Source organism: Rhamphochromis longiceps, linkage group LG7, assembly GCF_057381845.1.
Source record: "Rhamphochromis longiceps isolate RC_006_pf linkage group LG7, R_longiceps_female_GT1.1, whole genome shotgun sequence".
NCBI lineage: Eukaryota > Metazoa > Chordata > Actinopteri > Cichliformes > Cichlidae > Rhamphochromis > Rhamphochromis longiceps.
In genome coordinates this window covers 68,337,219-68,352,739 of record NC_140563.1, presented here as the reverse complement: position 1 = coordinate 68,352,739, position 15,521 = coordinate 68,337,219, and the positions used below count along the sequence as shown (strand labels likewise).

General features: G+C 42.3%; 1 protein-coding gene across 1 annotated transcript; it reads right to left on the bottom strand.

The window, feature by feature from the left end:
• Positions 1–405: 405 nt before the first annotated feature.
• On the bottom strand, positions 406–4,810 carry LOC146666846 (uncharacterized). Its single transcript, XM_085410998.1, has 3 exons — positions 4,533–4,810; positions 568–4,376; positions 406–433 (listed from the first exon to the last, which is right to left on the bottom strand). The coding sequence occupies exons 2-3, from the start codon at positions 4,209–4,211 to the stop codon at positions 406–408; spliced, it is 3,672 nt and encodes a 1,223-aa protein (XP_085267124.1). The 5' UTR covers positions 4,212–4,376; positions 4,533–4,810.
• Positions 4,811–15,521: the final 10,711 nt, after the last annotated feature.

The window sequence follows — 15,521 nt, the reverse complement described above, 5'->3', positions numbered from 1 at the left end:
GGTTCTGTGTGTGGGTCAGAGTACAGAAAGGGTGGACCTGAGAACCAGGTACTGTTCTGCAGGTCTGCTGCTGGAATGAACCGAGTGGCCTGGTCAGCTGGATTTAACTCACTTGGTACATAATGCCATTGACTCGGATGGGTGGATGCTCTAATGCGCGTAACCCTGTTGGCAACATACATGTAGAATCGTCTGGAGGTGTTGTGTATGTACCCCAACACAATCCTACTGTCTGTGTAAAAAGTCACATTGTCTACTTTAATGTCTAACTCGTCTCTGATGAGCTCAAACATTTCCACTGCGAGCACAGCAGCACATAGTTCCAGGCGTGGTACAGTGTGTGCGGGGCGGGGTGCGAGTTTAGACTTCCCCATCACAAACCCAGTATGACACTGTCCTTCACTGTCAACTGTACGCAGATAGACTACTGCACCTATAGCGACAGTGGAGGCATCACAGAAAATGCAAAGTTCTTTCACTTTCGTTGTGCTTAACGTACCTGGGCTGTAGCACCTTGGTATTTGGAGGTTCTCAAGGGCTTGCAAAGAGTCTTTCCATGAGTCCCACCTCTCCTGTTTCTCAGGGGGTAAGAGTGTGTCCCAGTCTTTTCCATCAGATGACAGTTCCCTGAGTAATGCTTTGCCCTGCATTATTATGGGAGCAGCAAATCCCAAAGGGTCATAGAGGCTATTAACTGTCGACAATACTCCCCTCCGTGTGAATGGTTTGCTCTCATTTGACACCTGGTAAGTGAAGCTGTCAGATTGTAGGTTCCAACAGAGTCCCAAGCTTCTCTGAACTGGAAGAGGGTCTACTCCTAGGTCTAAATCTTTCAGGTCCTTTGCACGATCCTCAACAGGGAAAGCTTCCATGACTTGACTGCAGTTTGATGCCACCTTGTGGAGGCGCAAGTTAGACTCTGCCAACATGTTTTGCGTTCTTGTGAGCAGGTTGATTGCTTCCTCTGGCGTGGCGACTGATGTGAGACCATCGTCAACATAAAACTGACGCTCAACAAACTGTCTTGCATCAGATCCGTGTTCTCGTTCACCCAGCCGTGCTGCCTGTCTCATGCAGTAGATGGCGACAGCTGGTGACGGGCTGTTTCCAAACACGTGGACCTTCATTCTAAACTCGACTATGCTCTTTGTAATGTCATTGTCCTCATACCACAGATAACGCAAATAATCTCTGTGGTCTTCGCGCACAACGAAGCAGTAAAACATTTGCTGCACATCGGCTGTCAGGGCTATGGGCTCTTTGCGGAAGCGCAACAGCACTCCCAATAGGGAGTTGTTCAAATCAGGTCCGCCAAGAAGCACTTGATTGAGCGAAATTCCATCACATTCTGCACTTGAATCAAACACGACTCGTATTTGTTGTGGCTTCTGTGGGTGGTATACCCCAAACGTGGGCAGATACCAATGTTCTTTACTTAGTGGCAGAGGAGGGGCAGGCTCGGCTTGGTCGTTATCCAACATTTTCTGCATGAATTGGATGTAGTGATCTTTCATTTCTGGTCTCTTTTCCAAAGTCTTTCGGAGAGAGCAGAGGCGTTTTAGGGCTTGTTCTCGGTTGTCAGGGAGCCTCCTTCTCTGTGAGCGAAAGGGTAAAGGTGCAACCCAGCTGTTCTCTTGGTTTTGATAAACTTCACTGTCCATTATTGTCAGGAATGCTCTGTCGTCGATAGACATGGCTTGTTTGTTATCACCCTCAGATCTAACAAACACAGAGTGTCCCAAATTGTCTGTGATGCAGGTTGCATTCATAGTGACCCCATAATTCTCTTTAACGTGAATTGTGTTTGGGCAAGGCTCAAAATAGGATGCACGTCCATTATCTAAGGTGTGTGTTTTATAGACATTGACCTCTGACTGACTGTGCACTTTTCCTAGACACACCTCCCCCACAATAACCCAACCCAGGTCTAGCCTTTGGGCGTATGGTGCATCATTGGGTCCGTTGATTTGCTCACGTACCTTATGGACCCTGATGACGTCCCTTCCAAGGAGTAAAAGGATTGGGGCGTGGTGGTCGACAGGTGGGATGTTATCTGTCACTGGAAGAAGATGTGGGTGATGCTGAGCAATCTCTGGAGAGGGTATTTCAGATCTATTGTCTGGAACAGAGTCACATTCAATTAAAGGGGGTAGCTGGATGTTGACTTCTCCATCCAAGGACTCGAGGAAGAAGTTTACAGCTCTCCTACCTAAGGCTTGTTCTCTGCCAGAGCAAGTCTTTAAGGTGTATGGAGTGGGTTTGGCATTGATTTTGAAAAGGCTGAAAAACTCTGACTTAACCAGTGACCTGTTGGACTGATCATCTATTACTGCATACATTTTTATAGCTCTCTCTTTTTGGCCTGCGGGATACACTTTGACCAAACTGATCTTAGAACATGAACGTGGGCTATCACCTTGGCCACATACCTCTGTGCACTTCGACTCGACTGAAGGTGAGCTCTCGATTTGCTCTTCATTGTCGTGGTTTCCTGGTGTAGTACTCTTAGGGGCAAGAGTAGGACCAGGATGCATTGCAGATAAGTGTTTGAGGCTGTCACATTCAATACACTTAACCATTGCTTTACAGTTTTTTGCAATGTGTTGGACAGACCCACAGCATCTGTAGCATATGTGGTGCTCTTTGAGATAGGCTTGTCTTTCTTCAATAGGTTTGTCTCTAAAGAGCTTACACTTTTTGAGTGGATGTGGTTTTTTGTGGATTGGGCACTGGCGATCCGGTTCCTCCATTTTCTTTGGACTGAGATTATTCTGGTCCGGCTCTGCCGTAATGTCCATTTTGTGTGCTGACACAGTAGGTTTGCGACTATATGACCTCAGTTTTTCTGTGGGAGAAGGGACATGGGTGTTGGCCTTGGACATAGCAAAGCTTGGGTCATTCCTCATTTTCGCTTGCCGCTGGACAAATTGTGTGAAAACTGAGAAAGGAGGAAATGACACACTATGAGTCTCCTTGTACTGTGTTCCTACAGTTGTCCACTTTTCCTGTAGGTTGAAGGGAAGTTTTTCCACTATTTGCCTGACTCCTCTAGCTGTGTCCAGGTAAGCAAGTCCTGGGAGCGCGCCATCTTGTTTAGCACACTGAAGCTCCAATAAGATGTCACTAAGTTCCTGCAGCTTAACATTGTCTTTGTTTGTGAGTTTGGGAAAGTCCTCTACCTTTTTTAAGAGTGCGTCCTCAATAGCCTCAGGTGAGCCGTAGCACTCTTCAAGGCGTTGCCAGACCATCTTCGCACCTGCAGCAGGATTGAGGGTGTGTACAGCACGAATGCGCTTAGCCTGTTCGGATGATGTTGGACCCAACCATTTTGTTAGCAAGTCTAATTCCTCTCTTGGAGACAAATTTAGGTCTTTGGTTGCGCTGATGAATGAGGTTTTCCATGCCCAATAGTTTTCAGGTTTGTCATCAAATTGCAAAAGACCTGTGCTGACTAGTTCTTTGCGAATTAGGTATTTTGCAAACTGTTGCATTTCACTTGATTCAGGTACGCAGTTGTTAAGGTTGGGGGTGTGCTTTGTGGAGTTGGACCAGTACGTGTCGACTACACCAGTGTTCACTGTTTGCTCCTGTTTCCTTTCTCTATTTACAGGTGGTGTTTTCGTCTGAGTGTTGGTTATAAAAGGATTAGTTATTTGTGTACTGTCTTGTGCATCTACTTCATTGCAATTTCCTTTAGGAGGCTGTGCTGAGTCGTGCTGAGTGTCTGGGTAGAGTAACTCACATTGTTGTTGAACATATTCGTTAGTGCGGTGCACTGTACTGATGGGCTCAGCTTCCTCACAAAGTTCTCCGTAGAGCTCCCCGCTCTGAATCTCTGCTTCTTCATAGGCTGAGGCCTCTGCTTCAGCTGCGGCTATTGCTTTTTGGCACTGGAGGACATGTAGATGAGCATCCAGTTCAGCTCTCTGTTTCATTGCATTAGCTTCCTTTTCAGCGAAGGCCAGTTGAGCTCGTGCTGCTTGAGCTTTGGCATAGGCCCTTGCAGCTGCAGAAGCTGTTGATGAGGATGTCCGTTGAGAACGCCTTGTCGAGGTTCTGGATTGCTGCGACTTGGTGTCGAATGGTTGAGACCGTTGCTGCGTTGTAGCTGGTTGAGTGGCGACGTCTGGTTGCTGTTCACCACCGGCTGCTTCGTCTAGCTCTTCAGCAGCGTAGTCTTTTAGGTAATTTCTTCCTGAGCGTAGACTCATGTTGCTTAAAGTAGCTCTGTATGTTTGAACCCGCTGAGTAGGCGTCTTTTCCTTCGTCTTTTTACTATGCTGCCCTCACGACACGTGACCCTGTGAGGTTAGACAGCTAGCGAACAAATAGAAGAGGTCTTCCACACAAGGCTTGACTTTCTTGTTTTTATGTAACTAGAACATGAGAAAAAATGAAAATGAATCGCTGGTTAACACACATCTTAATAACAACTTGCCGATTAGCCTAGCTTAACATGTACATTACATCAGCATACAGTTCGCTCCATGTAAACACACATAACGACTGTCTCTACACATGTCAATACTCACAAAGACGAACGTTTTCCGAGGTGCGAACGTGTAGAGCACTCTTAGCGTGAACATGAACTAGTCCCTATTTAATAACTGCCGGAGCACTTTTTCACGACATCATAAGCGAAAGGGTACATCAAAGATAGGTTAGTGAACAGGACGCTCCCTCGCGCCATTTCCGCACATAGGATACAAAGATCTCTTGTGAAAATGATGTCTCACTCTGAGCTTATTTATCACTCTGCTTATGTGGCTCAATCAGCACACACACCAACCGCTGACTTTTGACTCAAGGGCATAACAGGCGCGTCACTGCAACCCCCCCTGGCTTCTGCTCCGCGGCTGCTGAGTGAGCCCTCATCTGGGACTCTCCTCAGCTCTTTCTGGGACAGTGGCGCAGCTGCCCCTCTGTTGGTCTTCCTTGGTCTCTTGTGTTCTGGGGGCCTCTGGATGTCTGGAGTTTTGATCTCCTCCATACCTGCTTCATGCCCTGCAGGACGGGGCTGTGGCCCCCCACACCCTCTAGCAGATCATTACATGAAGGAACCTTTTAAAAACAAGCGCGTCCATGCTCACAGGTGTACACACGGGTGATCACACCCACAAACTACACCCTTTTTGGCTCCTACCTCAAAGCACACTGTGCACTGTCGATCTTACGTGCTGCACAATAATGTTTAATATTTAGTATTTACTGTCATATTCACATAGATCATCGCGATGATGTTGTTTATTTTATTGCTCTCTTTTTTTGCTTGTTTTCTTTTTCTTCTTTCTCAACAGGTGATCCAGGTGATTGATATTTGTATTTTTTGTCTGTTTGTTTTGTTGGTTTTTATTTTTTGCCCTTTATCACCGTTCCTCTTCCCCGCTGTTTTTCTTTCCATACCTCTCTTTCTTTCTCCCAGTCATGTCTGTCCCGTGTGAATGGCAAAAAAATGGCAAAAAGATCCAAACGGGACAGGCAAAGAAAAAAAAAAAAGGTGGACAGCAGACGGCATAGACTGGACAGGTAACCAGCTCTGACAGAGGACACTCAGCTTGATTCATTTGCTTAAAATAAAAAAAAAAAAAAAAAAAGCAAAACAGAAGAAGACAAAGAAAACAAAGTGAAACAACAACAAACAAACAAAAAAAGTTGTTTGTATAGTACACGGAGAGAAACGTAGTCGCTGGAAAAAAGTGCAAAAATGTCTGCCTTGGACTTCAGTGGTGCAGCAGGAGACGAGCAGAGAGGAGAGGCTTTTGTGCAGAAGTGGGTCAGTGAACTCACCACACACACTCGAACAGCTGAGTGTGTCCTCAGCCAGAGGCGGAGCCAGACATTTGAAACACCCGGGGCTTAGCCCTAAAGGGTAGTATGCATGTGGGATTTTTTTTTTTTTTTTTTTGGGGGGGGGGGGGGGGGGGTGTTTAGAAATGACTGAAAGATTAATAGGCTCTGTTTTGAGTTTTGTTCAATAATGAATGACTTCATATAGGGAAAAATATATATATAACATGTGCAGGACACCTTAAACTAGTTTTTTAATTAAGCAGCAAGGCAGAACAAAGTCGGGGGTGTATCAAGACACGAGGACTAAACCCCAATTCAACCAGACCCAGAACTGATCCAGAATTAAAACAGGACTACAAGAGTTCAAAATCAGGACTACTTAGGACTTAACAAAGACAGAACCAGAATCAGAACTAGATGATAGTAGCACTAAAAATCATCATAGACCTGCACTACACTATTTTTTTAATTCTACCAAAGTCCACTATTTAGATTGAGAAAAGTTTATATAATTATTTAGCCTTGTTGTGCAAACAAGCCTGCATAACTTAATAAATATAGAATTTGAAAAATAACAAACCTAAAAAGAAACACTAGGTACGAGATACATGAGGACCTATGATACGGTGATACTTTTGGTAAGCAACGATTTGACTAACATGTATGTCTCACCTGCTCTTCTTCATCTCTGTTCTGTCCTCATTCTCCATCTCCCTCTCTGCTCCTCTCTCTCCCTCTTTGTGCTGACAATCATCAAATATACAGTTGAAACCACATATTTATGTACTCTTCAGATCAAAACACAAACACTTTTTTAATTGTAAGATCAAATCAAACTAAATGTTTATTTTTTTAGATTGATAAATATAAAAAACATATTTGTTAACTTTAAGAGTAAAGAGAGAAACTATCTGTATTTCTTAATTGCAAATGGCACCAAATTGTATTCAAACTGAGCCACACTTATGGAGCTCCACAGTTCTTTTCCTGGTGTTTTGGTTGACATCTCTTGATGTTCCCATGTCACAGAAACAGGCTCTGTGTTTTGCCTTATATGCATCCACAGGTGTGCCACCAATTTACTCACATGGACTCTACTAACCTATCAGAAGCTTCTTCAGCTCAGAATGGAATCGTCTGGAGTTTCTTATTAATTAACAAACTTAGTGTACATGTACTCCTAAATTGGATCAAAGTGATAAAAAAACAGAAAGCTCTGTCTCTCTTTATTCTGACATTTAACTAATTCAAAAGATATTTCAATATTTATCTAACAAAAGTTTACTCTAAATTGATGTTGTACAGTAAAAAAAATTTCTCCCTAAAGTGTATGTAAATATCTGGTTACAAATGTGAATATCCTGCTTTGTACTGAAATCCCTCTTGTTTTGCATAGAAATATACTGAACAACATACAAAGCATAATATATAAAATAACATTTACCTGAGTTTTTTCTTTGAAAGAACCCTCTAATGTCCATTCTTATATTTCAGTACATAACTGAAACCGATTTAGTCGGGGAGGGTAAGAACTGAAAATATGAAATAAACACACGTAAGCTAAGATTCTCTAAAAAATAGCATTTGTTGATTCACTTGAAGAGCAAGTAACGTAATATTGGTCAAGTGATCAGTTTGATATCAATCTTTCGTGATGCACCGTCATATTTACATTATTTATACGGTACGAATGATTTGCTTTGGTACCTGGTCAAACTTAAGCTCTCCTTAGTATGGCTGGCTCCGTTTCTCCAACAGTGCACTCACAGGCAGCAGCTGCCCCGCCCCCTCGCTCAGTCGCTTAGTGTCTGAGCTCGGATCATACCAATATCAGGGGGGATTCACGCACAGTCGTAAATTCCCACAGTGTGCACTATGTGCTTCGAATATTGTGTGTACTTTTTCTTTTATACAGTTGTCAGCCAGACATCTAACTATGAAAAATTACACTCCAAAAGACCCCGGGCTTCTGACAAAACAACCCGGGCTTAAGCCCAGTAAGCCACCCCCAGGCTCCGCCCCTGTCCTCAGCACATTTCCATCTGTTTTGTTTTGGAGCAGCTTCATGGTTTCAAACTTGCTGCACGAGCTGATGAACGACTTCTGTTTCGTTTCTGACAGGAGGTGCGCTTCCCACGTCTCACCTGCACAGCCCGTCAGTGTCCTCAGTCATGCTGTTACCACGATTTCTGCACAAGCAACAAACTGCTGTGAATCGAATAATTAAACCGAGTTCACCCTGCAGTGTCTCGTCGGCTCGTCCAACAATTTGGAAGTCGTCATTTCAGCTTCAAGAGTGTCTGATTGATTTTAGCAGTGCTGCTTGCTTTGGTTGGATCGTCATCTTTCATCCTGGCTGAGAAGAATGCTCAGCTACTGTCTGTGCCATGCGTCTGTTGTTTTTCAATAAATGTTTACAGGGGGACCTAATATGCATTTAACCAGGTGGGGGGCAGGTTAGTGGGAAAACAACGACCTTTCATTTGAGTTTGAACAAAAAAAATGGTACACAGAGAGACGGAAGAATCTAACGAGCAATTAAAATCCATAAAACAGGAAGTCAGCAAAAAAGTAACATATGAGATTCAGAAACGGTGGGGAGGTGTAATAATGACCTGATAAAAACCGAGGAAAGGCACCCTGACTAAATATCCATAAGGTATGGGTGGACTCAACAGAAAAGACCAATAGGAATTAAACTTCAAAATAAAACAGGAAGTGAACTTTGACACAGAAGAGGAGAAAAAGTCCTCAATGACCCAAATGAGGAAAAGAAAAAAACTAAAGTAAAACTGTATAGTTTTACAGATGAATTACAACAACCAGAAATTTGAATATTCATGTCTCACTGCTTTTACACAAGCAAAGACAAATGAGGTATTTAATGCTTTGTGGCACACATTACTGTTGTATAGCTGGCTAATGAAGAAGAATGTGTTATTTTAACCCTGTTTAAGCAACCAAACAGCAAAACGCTTTGTTTGTGTCTGTGGAAGTCAGCCATGTGTGATAGAAACCTGTTTGCATCCTGCATTCAGGGTCACTGATCTGTTCTGAGGCCTCTTTGTCTTAATGTGCAGAAAGAAAGTGTTGCTACAAACTCAGAGTATCTGTTCACCTTGGCTTTCCACAGATGAATGTAGGAAGTCTTTTTCAAGCATTTTTACTTCCACAGACTGCCTCGATAAATACCTCTCTCGACCTGCTGCGACCTAATAAAGAGGTAAGAATCCACTTTATGAGATAGAGACAATAAAAGTTTGAAAGGTTCACTCGTGATTGACGTTCTGCAGGTAAAAACACACAAAGGGGGAGATAGCAAGAGGCAAAGTCAGCAGGCAGGCTTTGGGAAGTGAATTTCAGTCTGAGTGCGCCACAGGAGCCCTGCGACTGAGTGGAGAACACGTTAGCAAAAGGGTTTAGAGTCAGGTGAGGCTGGGGTTACTACAAGGCCAAAAAATCTTCTTGTAGAGATCCTCATTTTAGGCGTGTGAACTCGTGTCTTTAGAAGCACGAATATTTTGTCTCACCTGAACTTGAAGAGAAGCAGTTTCGAGAGAAAAGCGTCTTATAGGTGTTTCAGGTTAGGATGGAGGAGCTTTTATCTTGTAGCACTTCACTGAAACACAAACCTGCCAGGACTCTCTGAAACATCCGTTTCCACATAGCGTGCTCTGCACAAGTCTAAGTACAACAGGACAGATATGCCAGGTGCTTCAGATACATGTGCAGCTCTTTAACAAACAGATGACTCCATTTTTATTCAGTTAATTGAAATCAGGTTTTCTTCCTCGTGCATTACAGGTTAAAAAGAAAAAAGCAGCAAAAATATTTTTTTTTTCAGTTTGTAAAGTGTTTTAAAAATGTTTTATTTATCCAACAAAAGCAGTTAAAGAGCAGTTAGTTCATATTTCAGAAACAAAGACGTAACAATGTTGCTGCCAGTGACATGTATGTGCTGATGTTCTTTAACACAAAGGATATGAAAAAGCTCAGTTATTCAGTTATTAGCCAGTGTCGCACATGCACTGCAGCCCTGAGCTGATGGATGTGAGAACGCAAAATGTCAAATGCAAATCAGTCAGACGAAACACTTTTCACTCTGCTCCCACACACAGAGTTTACTTCAGAGCACCGGTCAGGTATTCTAACACCCACCAACATGCTTTTGGTGATTGATTACAAAATATTCTTTATTCACCAGAATAACAGAAAGTAAGGTAAATGTTTTCTCTTATTTTGAAAAAAATGGGGTGTGGCCTAATTTAATGATTCTTATTCACAAACATCGATTTTTGCTTTTTTTTTATTCATTTATTTTTTATCTGCATTTCAAAAACTTTGAGGGACACGTGAATGTGAAAAATAGGAAAAAAAATTATATATATATATATATATATATATATATATATATATATATATATATATATATATATTTTTTTTTTTTTTTTCCCTTGTGCTCTGTCTGTCAATAATAATAACAGCAACAAAACAATAATAGTAACAATAACAGTAATAACACAGGGCCTGACTCATTTCATTTACAGAGTCATTAGCTAAACAAGTCAATAAAGTATCTGGGAGAGGCGAGAGGACAGGACATACACTGGGAAACAGAGGAAACGGGGAGCGAAAGTCATTTCTACCAGGGTGGATCTGCTGTATTATGCACAATAATACAAACAGATGAGGAGGGAGAAGGTAAAAGGAGAAAAAAAGAGAGAAAGGAATAAGAGAAGAAAGAGAATGAACAGGACAAAGACCATAATCCTAATAAATAAACTAATATAAATGAAGATCCTACAGAATGTGAACCGTACTCTGAGTCAAACTGATGGTGGTCCTTGTTTTCCAGTTCACTAGGATTGTCTCTTTGCCAATAGTTAACGCTATGAGTAATAGTTTGGGATTGTGGACATCATCAGTAATTGTTGTGGTGTCCCCCAGCAGACAGAGACATGCTGGTAATGGGATGAGACAGCCAATCATGGTGAAAAGTGATCTAGTTACTTGTAGCGAGAACTGCTGAACAAGTGTGCAGAGCCACAGAGCATGGAGATATGTATGTGTGCATATTTCACATGGAAGCAGACCCATTTTTGGCATTTTTCGAGCAGTGCAGTGGACCCGGTGAAGTATTTTATATTGAATAAGCTGAAGGTTAGAGTTTTTTGATACATACCAGATATTTTTACAAATTTGTTGAGTAGGTTCTATAATAAATTGTTCCGAGCTACATTTGGTTTGTAAGACTTCTGTGAAACACGAACAGCAAAACACCGAACGTAGATAACAAAACGAAAACGTTGTGCATTGCTGTTCAATTCTCTTTGGTCAGTCATCTCAGCTGATTGTGACATTAGCTTGCAGCACAGGGGGCCCGGCTCCTCGTCCTCTCTGTCAGAGCAAACACTTGTCAACACAGAGGACTTTTCAATTGATCCACCCGTGAGCTGATTTAATTAAGCCCTTGTTGCAGTCAGGCATGCTCCCACATAATCAGTTCTATATTGCTGAAACAACTTGAAGAGACGATGTCCTCTGATATTAAACCGGAATTTCAAATCATGCCAGACTCATTCCAAAATGGCAAGGATATTTTGGGAACCGCTGTGTGTCACCATGATGCACTTTCAAGTTATTCAGTCACAGCTTTAAAACACAATGTCATTTAACCAGAATCCACATTAAACAAATTTCTCTGAGAGGTGAGTCATTAGGGTCACATGCACCAAGGTGTGAATTTCTTCTTTCACCCTCTGCCACCATGTAGATCAGCAAAGGAGTGGCGACTGAATCACCTGGGAAGATATCTAAAGACTGCATTATAAGCAGCTTATTGGTTGGTATCATAGGTCACCGCCTCAAAGAAAAGAGAAAAGTTTCCAGACTTGGCTTGAAAAGGCTGACATTAGAGTCCACCTCTATGAGTCTGAGGTGATGCTTCTCTACAAGAAAACAATGGATCGTTCCCTCTGGGCTCAAGCTCAGTTTGTGCCATCACACCACAAGCCTGAAGAAGACTATAAAGAGCTCGGCTCTTCACATCCAGATCGTGCAGAAATAACCTTTTCGAATTACAATGCCTACAGGTAAAGGTCTCACTTCCATGCTCTTAGTTGGGTGGTTTTAATGTTGAGGCAGTTGAGCATGCAGGATCCCTGACCTCGTAATCTTGCGAGCCACTTTAAACTACCTCTGCAAGCTGCAATGGCAACAGTTGCATGAGACTTAAAGTGGTTAGCTGTATCCTTTAAACATTTAAAACACTGTAGACTTGAAAACATCTTTGCTGGACAGAACTTATATCTGTGTACTGATGTAATAATTGCATCTCAGGCCTAAGGTCTTCCCCAAGGCAATCACTGCTCAGAAATCCGATTTTATCAAATAATTTTAATACGAGTGGAAAAGGCCTGAGGGTACACTGGTGAAAACAGCCCCCCCCACCCTGTGTGACCCTACAGCAGTAAAGATGCCTGGGGACCTGCCACCATCCACGCCAGTTATAAAGTGACAGACATGATGGTAATGTTCAGTCTGCGTGTCCTGAGCACAGTAACTCATAAGAGACGAGTGATGCTACAGTTTTGGAGCGTATTTTGATGAAACTGAGATGTCTTTGATGCCTGATTGCTTTGAGGATACTCATCAGGTTCACTTCAACAATTGTCTGCTTGCATTACAGGAAGACAAAGATTGAACCCTTTTAGTGGGTTTTTAGTGTTTTTCTTGCTCCAAGCACAGTAAAATCAATGACATTTTGCCTCCTTTTTGGCCAAAATGAGGGAAGAGAAAGAACGAGAGACCCAGACAGACTGACAGACAGTCAGTCAGACGAGATTGAAAGCGGCATAGACCAGAGAGCCTTAATATTTCAGATCTAATGCATTATTTATACCCTCGGCAAGTAGGCTGAATCTGCCAGAGTGCTCTTGGGTGAATGGCGAGTTTTCGATTCAGTGCCACGTGTGTGTACGTGTGTGTCTGCAAGAGTGTGTGTGCGATTGGTGGAGCAGTGGATGAAAGACAAAGATAAAAGCTGGAGCCTAGAGGCCCTCACTGTGAGATCCATCTGCTGGTGGTGTGAAGCTCTGAAGTTCTTTTAGCAGTCAGGTACAGCAACCCTAGGTGGTCGGCGATCATGTGTGTGTGTGTCTGCGTGCATGTGTGTGTGTGTGCGTACATGTGTGTGTGAGTGTGTGTGCTCATATAAAGTGATGCCCACCAGAGGCCTTTGAGTAAACCACTCACTGGCAGCAAAGCCATGACGGTACATTCTTATTGACTGTATAATATGCACATATGTAGACCTCAGTAAGGGCTGTATAAGAATTCCTTTGGTGGAGAGACTCTGAAAGTTATGTTTCACTTTTTCGGACAGTTAGCCCTCAAGTCATAGTTTTAATTTTTTCATGTTAATAAAGTTAATAAAGCTGAATCTGAAGATGTTCGCTGTGAGTAATGTGGAAAACAGTGAAACCTGCAGCAGTCGAGTTTGTAAAAATGGCGTCACGATGTTTATTTGCAGCTGCAGACGGAATACCTGTTCACTGTTTACAGAGTGAACCCTAAGACTCACATGCCACCCACATCAAGGCCCACCAGGTGAGTTTTTTTAAGTAATAATGGATATCATTCCACAATCTGCATGATGAGTTACAGTATGTCAGTGAGAAATGTGAGAATTACCTGATCGAGGGCTGGGACGTACATATTACATATGCATGTGGAACAATATCGTATTCTTAGCCTTGAGAAACTGTTGGAATGCTTTTACACTATAGTTTGGATCAAATGGGAGTTCAACAGTTGGAATCTAGACCGTTTACCCCTAACAGGGAGCAGGATACTCCTGCTTGTCTGCCAATTGTTCATTTATTTTTGAGCCTTTGAAAAGGGGGCTGTGTATAAAAATGGCTGTAATTCCTAAACCGTTATTGCGATACTAAACCTCTGGGACGTTATTAAAGACGAACAAAAGAGGCCCAGAAATGATAAAGTGTGAATGTGAAAACATTCGACTTTTAAACCCAGAGGATTTGTTCCCCTCAGTTCCAAAGATGCACACAGTGTTGTTAAAAGAAAGAGTGATGCAACACAGTGATTAACGTTTCCTCATTGTACCGACTTTTATCATGTCGATGGCATGAAATTCAACATGACTATATATTTTTTTAAATCAATACAGGCTTTAAACACCTTTTAAATATTACACTGTGTTTTATTTATATTTTACACAAAGTCCTATCTATTTGAAATAGAGTTATGTATTTATATTTATAGTTATATTGTGTCTTTCACATGGACATTCACAGCAAGATGCCCAGCCAACATTTATATGTGGGGCCCATATGGTTTGGAAATGGGCTGAAAAATGGGCCCCATATAGGATTGTCCGCGGGTTCCGTAATGGCCCCATATTAAATGCCCATATAGGTGTTATGTTAGGAAAATCTGGGAACTAAATGGGCCCCAACTGGGAAAAGTACACAGAAACCCACCTGGGCCCCATCTTTCAAGTTTTTGTGGATACCATGTAGGCACCACATAGGCTAAAAAGTGGGTTTTAAGTGGGATTGTCCGCAGGTTCCATAATGGCCCCATTTTATAAGCCCATCTCGGTGTTATATTGGTAAAATCTGGGAACTAAATGTGCCCCAACTGGGCAAAGTACACAGAAACCCACCTGGGCCCCATCTTTCAAGTTTTTTGTGGGTACCATGTGGGCACCACATAGGCTAAAAAGTGGGTTTTAAGTGGGATTGTCCGCGGGTTCCGTAATGGCCCCATTTTGTAAGCCCATCTCGGTGTTATATTGGTATAATCTGGGAACTAAATGGACCCCAACTGGGCAAAGTACAAAGAAACCCACCCAGGCCCCACCTTTCAAGTTGTTTTGTGGGTACCATGTGAGTACCACATAGGCTAAAAAGTGGGTTTTAAGTGGGATTGTCCGCGGGTTCCATAATGGCCCCATTTTATAAGCCCATCTCGGTGTTATATAGGTAAAATCTGGGAACTAAATGGACCCCAACTGGGCAAAGTACACTGAAACCCACCTAGGCCCCATTTTTCAAGTTCTTAGTGGGTACAACATGAGGAAAACATGAGCTAAAAAGTTGGAATGGCATTAGCAGTGGGTTCTGTATTTGCATCTTATTTCTAGTTTGAATTGACTAAGTTCTGGCACTGAGTGGGCCCCATGTAGTAAAACAGTCACAAAATCAATTTTTCAGACGGCTAATACGGGTTCTGTGACACAAAGACACCAAATATATTAAAGCTGACCGCAAACAAAATCTAGTTTGTAAATAAAACCATTTCAAAAATCACGAGGGTACACAAAACAACATTTTTCACATTTATTTTGTCCAACAACTGTGATTTTACGTAACTGTATTCCAAAGTGCGTAAACGTTTAAAAACTAGAAATGTCAAACTACAGCAAAATTCCTTAGATATTTGGAACTGTAGCAACATGGGGAAAAAGTCAGATGGAAAACTCAAAAGCTTATCTTGAATCAGCAGGGTTTGTTTTTTTACAGAGCCGTAAGTCTATTTTGTACCCTTGCAGCCCTCGGTCCTCCTCTGTCTTTAGCTCCACTGAACCACTTGGACAGAGCCTTCTCTGCTTCTTGCAAGTTGACTTTTGATGTTAAATAATTCTTCAGTGCCTCTGCAAATGAAGAAGAAGAAAAACGGGCAAGCCAAAGTAAAGTTAATCTTAG

What these genes read in the sequence shown, in the direction of transcription:
- LOC146666846 (XM_085410998.1), bottom strand. Translation starts at nt 4,211, where the DNA reads ATGAGTCTACGCTCAGGAAGAAATTACCTAAAAGACTACGCTGCTGAA. An exon ending in CCCCCTGAGAAACAGGAGAG is followed by an intron (nt 434 to 567) that starts GTGGGACTCATG and finishes CTGTCGCTATAG; the next exon opens with GTGCAGTAGTCTATCTGCGT.